At 41.8% G+C, this 15,969-nt stretch overlaps 1 protein-coding gene across 2 annotated transcripts in view; it reads left to right on the forward strand.

Annotated features, from left to right (window-relative positions):
• LOC140734170 (mitogen-activated protein kinase kinase kinase kinase 4) overlaps positions 1 to 15,969 on the forward strand; it is a 321,905-nt gene that overhangs the window by 221,599 nt on the left and 84,337 nt on the right. For both annotated transcript variants that reach the window (XM_073057807.1, XM_073057808.1), the window contains 4 exons: positions 1,298 to 1,459; positions 7,882 to 7,999; positions 8,603 to 8,758; positions 15,205 to 15,348. In XM_073057807.1, coding sequence (XP_072913908.1) covers positions 1,298 to 1,459; positions 7,882 to 7,999; positions 8,603 to 8,758; positions 15,205 to 15,348 — 580 coding nt within the window. The remainder of the gene's footprint in view (positions 1 to 1,297; positions 1,460 to 7,881; positions 8,000 to 8,602; positions 8,759 to 15,204; positions 15,349 to 15,969) is intronic.

Here is a 15,969-nt window from a genome sequence, read left to right on the forward strand (position 1 = left end):
GGAGTCAAGAAAAAGGCAAAAACTTGGTAGTTATGGCCATTGCAAGAACAAAGGAAGAAGTAAGAAAACAGACAAGGAACAAAATAAATTCATGGTTGACATACTCAGACTAGAGATAAAAGTACATTCCATTGAAAACAATTAACCTATGAAATTGCTTGAGTCAAGTAGTGTGACACCTACTGCAGAAAAACTGAGAAGTTTCTAGAAACCACAAATACTAAAAAATTTACTGAACAATGGGTGATTATGTAAAAAAATTATAAACAAGCATAGCAACATTAAACTACAAGAAAAATACTAGAAAAACAATTCTAGAAAAATAATTATTCATGTAGCTGTAATCAATGTTGTGGAAGGCTTTGGCATGATAGATTGGGCTGTATCCAAGGGCATTGGTGCTTCCATATCAGGCTATTATGCAACCAGTCAGTATACACATTGCAGATCTTACATTTCATCCAGGTTGGGAAAGACTCTGAATGATTTTGTGGGGACACACTTGTCTACAAACTGTTGTCACAGGAAAGCAGTATCCATCATCAGGGATCCCCACCACCCAGGCCGTGCTCTCTTCTCGCTGCTGCCATTGGTGATGGGTATTGAGTTCTGGCTTTGCTGAGTTGGATTCTAATGTTTTAATGCATGATTCTTTCAGAAGTCAGGAAAGAGGCATGAAACCTGTTGCTTCACGATCTTTTTATTGAGCGTTAATAGAACAAAGAGAGATTGAAAGAACAGTGATATGGAGAGAGAAAGGAACTTAGAGACTAAGATGATGCTGGCCTCATGGTCAGCTCTTTTATGCTACTATACATAAAAATGAAAATTCTATTCCAATTCATGGACAAGAATCAACCAATGAGAAAGCTCTTATTCAAATAATACAGCATCAAGGAAAACTTCCAAAACCTTCTAGAATTATACCAATATAACCACTGAACAATTACATACACATACCGTGACTACTAGGAAACATACTAGGCAGTTGCAAGTATGTAAATAATAAAAATATAAAATACAAGTAGACAATTAGTTGTTAAACTGCAGAGAAAATATCAATTAAACATTTGTACCCAATGCCACCTAGCTTGAAATGCTGAAGGACCTGATGTCTAAAGGGTTGTACTGATCTTTTTGGGTGCTACGAGCCCCAGCCCTGCTCATAATGCGCTGTTCGGCTGTCAAGTTTAAATGAATTGCTTGGCAGAACAGTTGGCACTAACGTTTTCCTTTCTCCTGTGATGTGTGTGCGCGTACACATGTGTGTGTGTCTTTGTTTGTTGTTTCTGGACAGAGCGTAGCAGGGCAGGAGGGTAGGAGAAGGCATGAATGCCCAGGTGTCCTCAGTCCGGTACAGCATCTCCCAGACCTCCTGCAGCAAGGCCACAACACCCGCACCTCGGCTGACCAGCAAGAACTGGGGCAGACCCTCCACAACGAGATTACATCTAACCAGGCAGGTTTTGCAAAGAGAGTCACAAGTGTCCTGTGTAATATTAGTCACTGCAGATGAAAATTTTAAAAATATCCTGAGCATTGATAATGCAATAGGTTTAATTGAAATGGCAATATACAATCAGTGGCCACTTTATTAGGTACAGGAAGGGATCCCGGTGCGATCTTCTGCTGCTGTAGCCCGTCCACTTCTAGGTTTTATTTATTGTGTCCTCAGGGATGCTATTCTGCACAACACTATTGTAACGTGTGGTTACGAGTTACCATCACCTTCCTGTGATCTTAAACTAGACTGGCCATTCTCCTCTGACCTCTCTCATTAAGAACACATTGTTGTTCACAGAACAACTGCTCACTGGATGTTTTTTTTTGTTTCTTGGTTGTAGGTGGGTCATATTCTGCATGGAGGTCGGTGACCAGTGGCGTGCCTCAGGGATCTGTTCTGGGACCCTTACTCTTCATGATTTTTATAAATGACCTTGTTGAGGAAATGGAGGGATGGGTTATTAAGTTTGCTGCTGACATAAAGGTTGGAGGTGCTGTGGATAGTGTGGAGGGCTGTCAGAGGTTACAGCAGGACATTGATAGGATGCAAAACTGGGCTGAGAAGTAGCAGACGGAGTTCAACCCAGATAAGTGTGAAGTGGTTCATTTTGGTAGGAATCATGGAATTGAATTTAGGAGCCAAGAGGTAATGTTGCAGCTACATAGGACCCTGGTCAGACCCCACTTGGAGTACTGTGCTCAGTTCTGGTCGCCTCACTGCAGGAAGGATGTGGAAGCCATAGAAAGGGTGCAGAGGAGATTTACAAGGATGTTGCCTGGATTGGGGAGCATGCCTTATGAGAATAGGTTGCGTGAGCCTTTTCTCCTTGGAACAACGGAGGATGAGAGATGACCTGATGGGGGTGTATAAGATGATGAGAGGCATTGATCATGTGGATAGTCAGAGGCTTTTTCCAAGGGCTGAAACGGTTGCCACAAGAGGACACAGGTTTAAGGTGCTGGGGATTAGGTACAGAGGAGATATCAGGGGTAAGATTTTTACTCAGAGAGTGGTGAGAGCGTGGAATGGGCTGCCGGCAACGGTGGTGGAGGTGGATAAGATAGTGCTTTAAGAGACTTTTGGATAAGTACATGGAGCTTAGAAAAATAGATGGCTATGAGTAAGCCTTGTAATTTCTAAGGCAGGGACATGTCAGCACAACTTTGTGGGCCGAAGGGCCTGTATTGTGCTGTAGGTTTTCTATGTTTCTATCTTTTGTTAACTCTGGAGATAGTTTTATGTGAAAATCCCAGGAGATCAGCAAGCAGCCTCTGAGATACTCACACCACCCTGTCTGGTACCAACAATTATTCCATGATCAAAGTCACTGAAATCACACTTCTCTCCCCCCCCCCCCCCCCATTCTGATGTTTGCTCTGAACAACAACTGAACCTCTTGACCCTGTCTGCATGTTTTTATGCACTGAGTTGCTGCCACGTGGTTGTCTGATCAGATATTTACTTTAACGAGCAGAAGCACAGGTATAGCTGATAAAGTGGCCACTGAGTGCATAGCTTCTCTAAAGTTATTCCTGTTTGTCTGACCTCAGATTAAAGAGATAGTTGGATTTAAAAGGCTTTGTGTTGTTTTGCTAATGGCTGTCATTTGTTAAAACTCTCTAACATGACTTTCTATGCACTATTCAGTCAAATAAAAGGCACAGTCAAAAGTATGATCCTATAATAATAGGACTTGCAGTAATATACTGTATTTTGGGAATTAAACTTTTTCCATTATAATATGGTGATGTGTGCAGTAGAAGTTTAGTTGGAATGATAGTTGGATGATCAGGATAAATTATTCAAGGGCTTTTTCTATTAATCAGCTCTTTTTAGGGTGTTCTTCAATGTTCCAAAGTGCAGGGCAGGAAAGCTGCACTTTTAAATGCATTTAAACCCAAAAAAAACCAAAGAGTAAGGTGGCACGGTGGAAAGTAGTTACTTACATACTGCCCGTTATGCTGCAGGTGTTTAGGGCAGCAGTGAAGGTCCTCCATCTCCAGTGGTGTTCAGGGCTTCCTTCATCATGTCAGTAGCTTCCTCTTGGTTTTCACTACTGTCAGTCATGCAAGTCCCAGGTAGAGACTCAGGAATACCGTCACACTCAGATGTAGCAGGAATTTTCCTTGCCGTTTCTGTAACAATTTTTTTTTCGACCAGTCAGGGTTGTTAGGCTTGAACTGAACCCCTGAAGCCGGAGGACTGATGGACCACTCCACCCTGGCCTCTACCCTTTGACTTTTTAGGCATAGGTGACCCTATCAAGAGCCAAAGCACAAGGGTCTGACTCTAGCCAACATAGCTCTCCAGGTTGTTGAATCCTTTCAAACGCATTTAGAGCCAAAAAAAAAGCACACTCCAAAGAGGTAGTATGCTACAGTAGCATAGCGATTAGCGCAACCCTATTACAGCACGGTTCATCAGAATTTCGATTTCACTTCCATCACTGTCTGTAAGGAGCAACCACTTGGGTTTCCTCCGGGTGCTCCGATTTCCTCCCAGACTCCTCCGGTTAGTAGGGTAATTGGTCATTGTAAGTAGTTCTGTGAGTAGGTTAGTGTTAAATAGTTCGGTTAGATAGATGCAGTGTAGCTCATTGGGCCAGAGGCTTGTTCCCCTTTGCATCTCTAAATAAAATAAATAAATAAATTTGAAGCTGGTAGTTCGAAATGCATTCAGTCCCATGTTGCTTGTAATGCTGACAGTTACTGCCCATTCCCTACATCCTCTAAACTGAGGAGGGGGTTAAAAGTCAACCACATTGCTGGATATGGAGTCATGAGTAGGCTAGACTCGATAAGGTGACTGATTTCCTGCCATGAAGAATGCCAGTGAACCCTATGAGTTTTTACAACGATCCCATGAATTCAGTCACCATCACCAAGATGCAACACACAAAAAGCTGGAAGGATTTAGAAAATCAGGCAGCATCTCTGGAGGAAAATGGATAGTTGATATTTCAGACCTAGGCCTTTTACTGGGACTAAAACATGGAGTGGAGATAACCAGCATAAAAATTATCTTCCCTTGATCTTTCTCATGAGATAAAGGATCTCAATCCGAAATGTCCACAGCCCATTTCCTACCTCAGATGCTGTCTAACCTGTTGAGTTCCTCCAGATAGTTGTATGTTACTCCATGTTCCAGCATTAGCAGTCTCCTCTGTTTCCATGACTAAAAAAATGTTTTAATTTAAAAAAATATATACTTATTTAAATTTAAATTCCCCAGCTGCCATGGTGAGATTTGAATTCATGTCACTGGAACAATAATCCACATCTCTGGCTGGCCATCTAATGTTGTTACCCATGAGTTCTAACGCTGTTATTTTCCATCTGCATGATCTCTGATCTAGAAGTGAGCTACTGCAGATTAACATCAGTCCTTAATGTGTGTGAGATTGTTTGATCTCAGCCTTAGAGCTCTCACAGGAAGAAAACACAGCTTGTATTTTAGCTCCCTTTCATACCTTTGAGGTGCCAAAAACATGTCTCTGTTGTCACATCGGAAACAAGACACAACTTCCACACAGTAATTTTCATCAAACTGTGACGGGACAGGCGTCAAGTAACAAGGAGTGGGGAGCTGGCACTATTGTCCTGTGGCTGCAGAGACCTGTTTCAGTACATGCACACCAGAGGTCAAATTCATGTGCATCTGACATCTCGCTCTACCTCTATTCTCACCACTAATCCATAAGCAGTCCATACCTTACTGAGCAAAACGGCTTCATTCACTTCATATCTGGCCCCTCACTTTTCTACCAGCATAGAAGATGCATCAGTTGTGACGCTAATGTATTCAAATGCAGTTGCTGACCTTATGATGATTGAAGGCATTTATTTTTTTTCTTTATTTTAACTAATTGTTTTCTTACACTTGATATATTATCATATTTATGCAAGTTTAAATGGATTCATTGTACTTATTTTGAATTTTTGTTTCAATAATTTCCTTAAATTGATTGCATCTTTTAAAAATGTTTCCAAATGTGTCCACTCAACAGAGACTTTTGGAAGCAATGTAAAGGTCTTCAACAACATGAGCTTGTTAGGAGGCCTCCGGTATAAGCCAGAGACAGGTCTCTCACCACCTGCGGATCAATCCCCATTGCCAACTTGCTCTGCCTCCGAGAACAACCAGGACAGGAAGGCTAGGAGGACCTTAGGAATTGTGCTAAAGCCATGAGGCCACTGCAGGGAGTAGGTTGACATGCACCAATGCTCAACACTTTGTTGACAATGGTGAACCACTCCATTCACCTCTATTCACGTTTTCTCACATCCCCTTTGAGCTTATTCCAGAGTTAATTCGACACAGAGTGACAAGTATTGCTCAGTAATTTGCCTGAGTCAGAAGGATGTGGGTTTAAATTGTGCATTATGAACCTGAACCAAAAATAATGAGGGTTGCATTCTCAGTAGTAGAGGGTAGTGAGTCCCACTCTAGCAGTGAGTCTGCAGTACAGAGCACTTCATGATGCACAACCATCTTTACTTGGAAATGGTAGTGCAATCATTTGAGTCGAGTACGATGCTCTCGTTAATATTCCCTTAATAGAGTACACCTGTGCATGTCTTTGTTTAATGTGGGAAGGCTGTTGCACAGGCATCTATCTCACAGTCCTTGACAGATTGGAGCCAGGGACCAGTGCACTGCTGACAATTGAGGACCCTTCATTGCTGCAGCCTCCTCCGCCTTCGCTGCTGTTGTGATGTGCCGTCATCTTTCACCAGATCCTCCGTTGAGTTCTCAGTTGGATTGGGCAATGCTTGAAACCTCCCCTTGACCTTACCATCATGGATGACTGCAGCAGGAGTTGGGTCCAACAGCGTCACTCTTGGGATCTCAGGAACTCAGAAGCCTCTGCATTGCCACAAGGTGATGATCTTCTGAGAAGAAATATATAACCTTCACTGCTGTTCCCTGAGCCACAGAAGTGATGAACTCCTGAAAAACTTCTAGTTCAGCAATATTTTGTAAATCAAAAAGGGCTGTACAAAATGCACCACAGCAATATTGATACAATGTGTTATATACAGAGAGTGAGGCACTATTCATTATGGCAAAATATAGTTTCATAAAACACAGAAAAGTAGACCAAAGAGTCATTGGCGTTATAGCCAAAAGTGAACATTGCTGAATCAATCGATAAGTGTACTTTATTGTCATCAGATCTAAATCTTGGAACTCCTTCCTTATAAATCCTGTCACAGAAAAAACATCCAAAGAATGTTAACTAATCCTCAACTCCAGCTTTGCCAGCTGTCAGCCATCAAATACCTTAAATGCTTCTAATTCCACAAAGATTCAAAAATGTTATATTACTGTTAAAAGTTAATCAATCAATGAAAAGGTTGTTTCAAAGGAAAATAAAATATGTCTTACAACTTCCAAACTCACCCAATCAAAAAGATCTAAAGAATACCGACACTTCATTTAATTCATTGCGAGTACCTCACTTCACTGAAATCAGCAATGGAAAATTCCCATTGCCAGATCCACTTTGGCACAGGTTCCTTGAATAAATATTCCAGCAAAATGTCTGCAGAATTGTTGCATCTCTGAGTAGTTAGGAAATTTCTGGAATGCTTATATTCACATGGAAATTCTGACTGTACTGATATTTATATAGGGAAATGTGAACAATTCGGTGCAGAACTGGCCAAGTGAAAAAGCAGGCAAAATGCAGGGATTATTCTTTATTTTAACACCATGGGAAGTCCCACCTTAGAAGTCAGGCAAGGCCTTTATTTATCTAAAAGACAGTGTCTCCAATATTGCAGCATTCCTTCAGCTGATCGTAGGTTTTTGTCCAAGATCGGTGTGAGCCACAACATTCTAACTCAGGCAATGAACAGAACCATTATGGATAGATTAGCTACTTGTCACATGTATATTGAAACATGCAGTGAAACGCATCAACAGCCAGCCTGGAAGCATGCTGCCACAGCCCACAAGTGTCACCATGCTTCCAGCACTAACATAGCATGCCGACAACTTACTGGCATTATGTATTTGGAATGTGGAAGGAAACTGGAGCACTGGGAGGAAACCCACATGGCCATGGGGAGGACAGACGAACTCCTTTCAGAAAAAAAGCAGGAATTAAACCCTGATCACTGAGTGCTGACTGAGTTCCTCCAGCTTCTCGTGTGTGTTATTCTGGGTTTCCAGCATCTGCAGAATCTCTTGTGTTACATATTTATGTTTTATATATTTTATATTGTAACTTGTAGTAATTTTATGTATTGCACTGTTCTTCTGCCCCAAAGTGACACATTTCACAACAAACGTCAGTGATAATAAACCTGATTCTGACCATTGGAACTCTTTTATAAAGGGTTGGCTTAGGCTTCATGTCTTCTTGTTTCCAGGGTCAGATGGTGGAGAGTCCACCAGCCAAAGGTAGTTCTTCATCATCTTCTTCGTTCACGTCATTTATCGACCCCAGACTCCTACAAATATCTCCGTCCAGTCCTACAGGAACACCAGGTACAGATCAGCAATGCAGCAATGCACTGTTAAATGCAGTCTCAGTCGAATAACTGACATGTTGTACCTTTTGTGCCAAGATGAGGCCACCTTCAGGATGGAGGAGCAACACCTTATATTTTGTCTGGGTAGCCTCCAACCTGATGGCATGAATATCGATTTCTCCTGCCAGTAAACTAATTTGCCCTTCCCACTTCCTCCATTCCCCACGCTGCCCTTTTACCTTTTCTCACCTGCTTATTACTTCCACCTGGGTCCCCTCTTCCTTCCCTTTCTCCTGTAGTCCACTCTTCTCTGCCATCAGATTCCTTCTTCTTCAGCCCTTGACCTTTGCCACCCACTTGGCTTCATCTATTCACCTTCCAGTTGGCCTCTTACCCCCCCCCCCCCTACCTTTTCAGTCTGGTATCTTTCCCTTTCCCTCTCAATCCTGAAGAAGGGTCTCGGCCCAGAACATCAACTACCTATTCATTTCCAGAGATGTTGCCTGACCTGCTGAATTCCTCCAGCATTCTGTGTCTGTTGCTTTAGATTTCCAGCATCAGCAGACTCTCTCGTGCATATCAGTCAAATTAAACTTAACCCTGTCTGTGTCCTATTCAGGTAGTGGTAAATGCGAGCCCCTTCAAAGAGACAGTACAAGAAAAGGGTCGGTTGTAAATGTCAATCCAACCAATATACGGCCGCAGAGTGATACGCCAGAAATCCGCAAGTACAAGAAGAAATTTAACGCAGAGATACTGTGTGCTGCTTTATGGGGTAAGATTTTGCTGACACTCCAAGTTCAAGCTTATTGTCATTCAACCATACATACACATGTATACAGCTAAATGAAACATCAGTCCTCTGAGACCAAGGCACAAAAAAATACAATACATATCATCACACACAGCACATATAGTTATGATCCAGAACATACAGTCACAGAATATCAGCACAAGTCCCTGAGTGACATGGCCTGAAGATTGACAGGTTGACATAAAGTGTGAGGTGCATTTTTATGCAAGACAGCATAATGTTACTGGCGCTATTCTATGGAAACAAGCAGTCGTATAAATATGTAACACAGCAGCAATAAGAGATGCAAAGTGACCAGACCAGGATGAGAGTGTGTCTGTGAATTAGTGCGGAAGGAGGCGACAGGACATTCAGACAGAGTGTACGTGTGTTCTGGGTGGCAGCAGGGTGTTAAGAATTCTAACAGCCTTGGGTTGGGAGGTGGGGAAGCTGTTACCCAGCCTGACAATTCTGGTTCTTATGCTGCAGTACCTTCTGCCTGCAACAGGAGGTCAAAGGCAAGGGTTCCTGATGTTTTCAATGCCATGGACTCTTACCGTTAACCATGAGGTCTGTGGAACCCTGGTTGGGAACCTCTGGATTATTGGAAGGATGGGGGGGTTCTTTAACAATGCTGCAAGCACTGCATATGCAGCACTTCTGAATTGTCCTGAATGGGAGGGGGAGTGGGAATGAGGCCTCAAAGATGTTTTCAGCAGTCCTTAATTATCCATTGCAGGGCCTCACAATCTGATGCATTGCAATTCCCATACCAGATGGTGATGCTGCTGGTCAGGATACTATCAAACCATAAGAACTTACTAAGAACTTCTTGAGTTCTTCAAACTTGAGTTCTTGAGTCCTTCTTGAGAACTTCTTTGCCTGTGAGTGGCGAAGCTCTGCCCCATAAGGTTGAGGAAGTTAGATCATTTGAGGGTGTTGAAAAAGAAGTTAATATTGTTGAAAGACCAGGGAATTTAGGGTAAAAGGAACTGGCAGAGGAGAGGTGAAATAAGCTATGATCGACAATGAAAATCTTGGTGGGCTCGCAGGGCCAATTTGCCAGCTCGTGTTCCTATACTCTAATATTCTCAACAGCTAGGAGCAAAAATTAGTGACAGTTAGCTCCTTGAGTTTCCATCATTCAGCACGATTATAGGAAGGATTTGTGGATATTGTGAAGAGGCTCCAGAATTTTTAGAGGGTGCTGCCTGGATGAGAGGGTCTTAGTAATCAGGAGAAGTTGGGCAAACTTGGGTTTTTCTCCCTGGAGCACCAGAATTTGAGGGGATTGGGTTGTTCTCCCTACGTCAGAGGCTGAGGGGAGATGTGATAAAGGTATGAAGGATTTTTGTTGAATTATGAGAGACATGAATATAGTAGTCAGTCAGAATCTTTTCCCCAGGGTTTGAGTGTCCAACACCAGAGAACATCCTTTTGAGGTTTGAGGAGGAAAGTATAATGACAGAGTGAGGGGGGAAAATTTTTAGGCCGAGTATGATAAGTGCCTGGTATGGGTTACCAGGGATGGTAGTGGAAGGAGGCTGTTTGGTGGTTTGAGGCTTTTAGTTAGATATATATATAAATGAAGGTAATGGAGAGATATGGATGAGACACAGAAAAAGGACAATTAATATAAATTGGCATTAAGATCTGCACAATATTGTGAGCAGAGTTGTCTATCCAGTGCTGTACTGCTTTAGTTCTAATATCATGATTCTAAATTCAGAAATCAACCCCTTGTCCTCTGAGTATCAAAAATTAAGTTAATCCCTATCTTCAGTGACTGAACCGTCACAGCTCCCTAAGACAGATAATTACTAAGATTCATTATCGCATTAGATTTGAGCTCAAAAACTGCTCTCAATATTCCAAATGTTGTCTGATCAATACCATGTAAAGCTGCAGCATTACATCCTTGCTTTTATATTCTGGTCCTCTTGAAATGAATGCTAACCTTGCAGTTTCTTTACTTCTGACTCGCCCTGCAAGTTAATCATCAGGGAATCCTGAGCCAGGGCTCCACGTCCTTTTGCACCTTTGATTTCTGAATTGTTTCCCCATTTAAAAATTAATCTACATCTTCATTCTTCCAACTGAGGTGTATAAACCACTTTTCCCTACACTGCCTTCTATCTGCCAGTTCTTTGTCCATTCTCCCAACTTGTCCGTGGCCTTCTGCAGAATTTCTGCCTTCACGACATTATCACTTCTCCACCTACTTTGATATTGTTTGCAAGTTTGGCCACAGTGCCATCTGTTCCATCATCCAGATAATACCTGGTTTCACTTGCATGGGATGTATTCTATTCTTCTAAAGCTTAATATACACTCAGTGACCATTTTATCAGGTACTTCCCATGCCTAATAAAGTGGCCACTGTGTATAGGTTGATGGTGTTCGTGTTAGAGAGACTCGTTCAAGTAATTTAGTGTTTGATTTCAGTTGTAAAGAAGAATAAATGTAGTTAAATCAACTGCAGAAGAATCATCCCATTATTCTGGCATTCCCTGGAGGCCTTCAATTGGATTATGTTTTGTTAATGCGAGTTTATGTAAATGTGATTATCGAGGCCTTGTTTCAGCTCTCCGTGGTTTGGTGCTCTCCATGTTCCTTGAGCACTGTGCCGTGACAAGAAAATCAAATGATTTGGAGAATAAATTTTGAAGAAGGGTTTCTGCAGCTCCACAAAATTCAGGAATGTCACAGCGCAGAAGTGGAGCCATTTCCCTCATTATCCCTGGGCTATTTCTTTGGTGAATTGCTTAACTACCACTTACTTGTCCTTATCAATGAGCCCTTTTAGTTTCTTCTCTTCAATCACTGTACAATTTCCTCAGACTTTACTTTGCTTTTTGCTTGCTGCTGTTGTTTCTGACCATACACTATAATTCCAGGCAATGCTTAAAGACTCTTAATGATGGATTCTGCCTCATCAAAAAAAACATGGTGGGAAACATGCTCAAGATGGCACTGGGCTGCAGCCTTCATTGAGGTCGAGGCTCAGTTTTAGTTGCTTTTAGTGGGGTTTTTTAGGGTTCATGGGAATGTCTTTGGGGACATAGAGGGGTGTTAAGCCTCAGTGCATCATTTCAGCAATAGGGTAGTCAAAGGCCCATAGTCTGCATCTGAATCCGAGTCAGAATCCAGGTCCACTGTAAGCTGGAGGTCAAAGTGTACAGACTGTCTTCAGGTTAGAGGACTGGGTTAGTGCATGGGTAGGAAGGAGGAACAGGGCTAGTTTTTCTGTTAGTGTTTTGTTCCTTATTGTGTTCGGTGCTGTTCTGCTGAACATTGCAGGCATGGTATGTTGTCGCTGGAATGTCCGGCAACAATTTGGGCCATCCCCAGCACACCCTCGGGTGTGTTGGTTGTTAATGCAAGTGACGTATTTCACTGTATATTTCAATGTCCTCGTGACAAATACACTTGAATCTTGAAAAAACATGAATGTTTCATAGTGGCAATGAACTCCAGAAATGGAGTTCAGCTACCATGGGTCGGTGAGTTTATGTAAAAGAGTAGAGGGAAAGACTTAAACCACTGACAAAATTGGAAATTGCACCACAGTTTGATCATTGTTACTTACATCGCAAAAAAGGAGCAATGCAGCTTTCTGTGGAGTTGCCTATGTATATAGCACAAATATTGAATATATGCATATTCTTGCAAATTTCATAAAAAGCTGCCCAATTTAGGAAATTCAAATCTTACAGTTCTAATTTTAGACTATCTACCAAATGTATTGTAAACAGAATCATAATAAGGGTGGTTGGTAGCAACGTGGTAAGCACCATCACTTTACAATGCCAGCAGTTACTGATAGGGCTTCAATTCCCCTTGCTGCTTGTAAGGTGTTAGCTCTCCCCATGATCTCACAGGTTTCCTCTGGGTGCTCTGGTTATCTCCATCTTCCAAAGGCATTCATGATAGAGATTTGTGGGTGCATTATGATGCACCAGAAGCACGGCAAGACTTGTGGGCTGCCTCAACGCAATCCTCACTGCATGTGACAAATAAAACCAATCTTTTAAAAATGGTTTATAACTATCAAGGCTTAATAAATGAACACATCACTAGCAAACGTGTGATAAGCAAATGAGGCATGGGATTCTACGCTTGGAGAAGTACACAACATTTTACGTCAGAGGTTGAGGATTCTGGGTGCAAGTTGTTGTGGCTGTGATCAATGTCACTGCAGAGACACTGGATCTGGGATATTGAAGTCTTTATTCATCAAACAAGCAAGCATTCGTATGAAGGTCCTCTCAGTAGACTCTCACAAACTGAAAAGTTTTATGTTTTATATTTTCTCACATTTTTATACCCTTAATATCAATAGGTGATTCAATACAATTTCAATAGTTACAATGACATTATTTACTTCAGAACTTTAACTTCCTTTCAATTGCATGTCTACAGTGTGTGATAACTTTGCTGGGACACTTCCCTGAACTTGTTTACAATGGTGCAAATCACTTTAAGCCCATAGTTACTTGGAGAGGTGCAGGCCAATTAACACAGCCCCATTGATTTCACGCCTGGCTGCTGCAGGTGCAAATATCTCCCATTCACTATTTAACAAACCATATCTCTTAGCCTGGGGGCTGGCCTGTGCTTTTAACTTCAATTCACTGCTTGCAATTCACAATTAGAACTGAAGACTAGTTCTTGTTTGAATCAATATCTATGTTCACATAACTCCAGAATACTCCCTAACACAAGTTTAATGAATCATAACCATGAGAATGTGTTTATTGAATATTCACTGACACTTGTTTCACTGATGAATTAAGACTGTGATAAATGCTGAAGTGAATTTGAAAACAAAGCTCAGGCTGATTTTCAACCCCATCAGAATGGCAGTTTATTGTGCTTGAAGCAGTTTATATGAACTATTACTTCAATGACATAGAGTCATGCCCATGGAATCTGACCAACTGGCTCTTGCCAACCAAGATTGCCATATACAGTGGTTTCATTTGCCTGTGTTTGGCCCATATCCCCCTTAATCCTTTCCTATTCACGTGCCTGTCCGAATGCCTTTTAAATATTGTTAATGCACCTGCCTCGACCCCTTCCATTGACAGCTCATTCCATTTACTGACCACTCTCTAGGTGAAACAGTTGCCCTTCAGATTCTTGTGAAATTTCCTCCTTCTCGCTTTAAACCTGTGCCCTCTACTTCTTGATTCTCCTGCCCTCGGAAAAAGACTGTTCATTGGCTCTCTCTATGTCCCTCATGACGATATACAACTGTGTACGATCAACCCTCATTCTCCTACTCTCCAATAAAAACAATCCACATGACTGAAAGGAAAGAAAAGATGAAGGTTTACATCTTGCTTAAACATTCAGAAATACGAAAAGAAGGAGAAGGATAGGTACTCAGCCTTGAGTGATGTGTATGTGTCTACCATAGCTGGTTCACATAATAAGAGATCTAACATGAATTGGGCACTTAGGAACATCAAGGAAATATTACAACCTCTGATGACATACAGTACTGTGCAAAAGTCTTAGGCACCCTAGATCTTTTATACTGTTTCAGATGATATGGCCTCCACTGAGCCCTGATCTCAAAATCATTGAGACTGTCTGGGACAACCTGGAGAGACAGAAGCATGCGAGACAGCCAAAGTCCACAGAATCTGTGGCAAGTTTTCCAAGATGCTTGGAACAACCTACCTGGCAACTTTCTTATAAAAATGCACAACAGTGTACCTGCGAGAATTGATGCAGTTTTAAAGGCAAAGGGTAGTCACACCAAATATTGATTTGATTTAATATTTTTTACTGTTTACTATTCTTTATAGTTTTTTGGATATGTAGAAACTTTACAGGTCCTTATTTTTCAAGGCATCTTTGTTTTACAGAATTTTTTACATGTGCCTTACGACTTTTGTATAGTACTGTTTAATTCTTAGTCCTTTCTATACTTTATATAACACATTGATATAACCAATCAACTCCTCCCAATGGATCCTATCACCATACTGTCCCCTTCGGCCCACTTCATCACCCTTATTTGGTTCCATGTGCCATCTTCCTTTCCTCTCAGATTCCATCATCTGCTGCCTTTTGCCACCTCCCTCCTCTGACCACATCCGATTGCCAATCACCTGGATCATCCAATCACTCACCAGCTCTTGCAACATCCCTCCCCCTCACCTCTTTATATTGGCTACCTCTCTACTGTCCTTCAGATGAGATGAAGGGCTTTGACCTAAAACGCTGCCTCTCCATTTTCCTCAGTAAATGCTACCTGACCTGCTAAATTTGTCAGCCGTTTGTTTCCTTGCTCCAAGTTTGAGGCTCTTGTTCTCCATGTTATTTTGCTCTACTTGTTTATTGAAATTCTTTTCCAAACAAGTTGTGGAGAAACTATGGGGTAAAATACTGTAATAAACTGTGTGTGATCTTTGCAGGAGTTAATCTGCTGGTGGGCACTGAGAATGGACTCTGGTTACTGGATAGAAGTGGACAAGGCAAGGTTTACTCACTCATCAGCCGCAGACGCTTCCAGCAAATGGATGTACTGGAGGGACTGAACGTCCTCATCACCATATCAGGTTAGGGATATTTCCAAGTTCATTAACTGCTGTACAAATGGAATTTGAACAGAGCCAGTGATGTTGCTGCTTAAACCCTGGACTCATTCTTCTCTACACCTTCTTTTTGAGGTGGCAAATAATTCAGTTATAGAGCTTCCTCACAGTGTGTGATGATCACAATTCAGCCAAATAATAAACTAGAAAATATTCTGGAAATTGGGAAGTCTACAACGGAGACAGAGGGAGAGACAGTGAGATGGAGAGACACAGTGAAAGAAGCAAAGACAGAAGAGAGACACACACAAAGAACAAAACAGAGAGAGAGAGAGAGAGAGAGAGAGAGAGAGAGAAAGAGATACACACACAGAAAAAAACAAAGACAGGGAGACACAAGTACATAGAGAAAGGAACAGAGAGAGGGAGCCCCACACGCGCGCGCGCGCGCACACACACACACGAAGAAACAGAGACAGAAATAAACAGAGAGAGAGATAGACAGAGAAAGAAACAGACACACACACACAGAAAGAAACAGAGAGAGAGGGATAGACAGAGAAAGAACCAGAGTAAGAGAGACATACACACACACATACACACACACAAAGAAACAGTAAGTCAGAGACACATAAATACAAAGAA

Source organism: Hemitrygon akajei, chromosome 10 (assembly GCF_048418815.1).
Source record: "Hemitrygon akajei chromosome 10, sHemAka1.3, whole genome shotgun sequence".
Lineage (NCBI taxonomy): Eukaryota > Metazoa > Chordata > Chondrichthyes > Myliobatiformes > Dasyatidae > Hemitrygon > Hemitrygon akajei.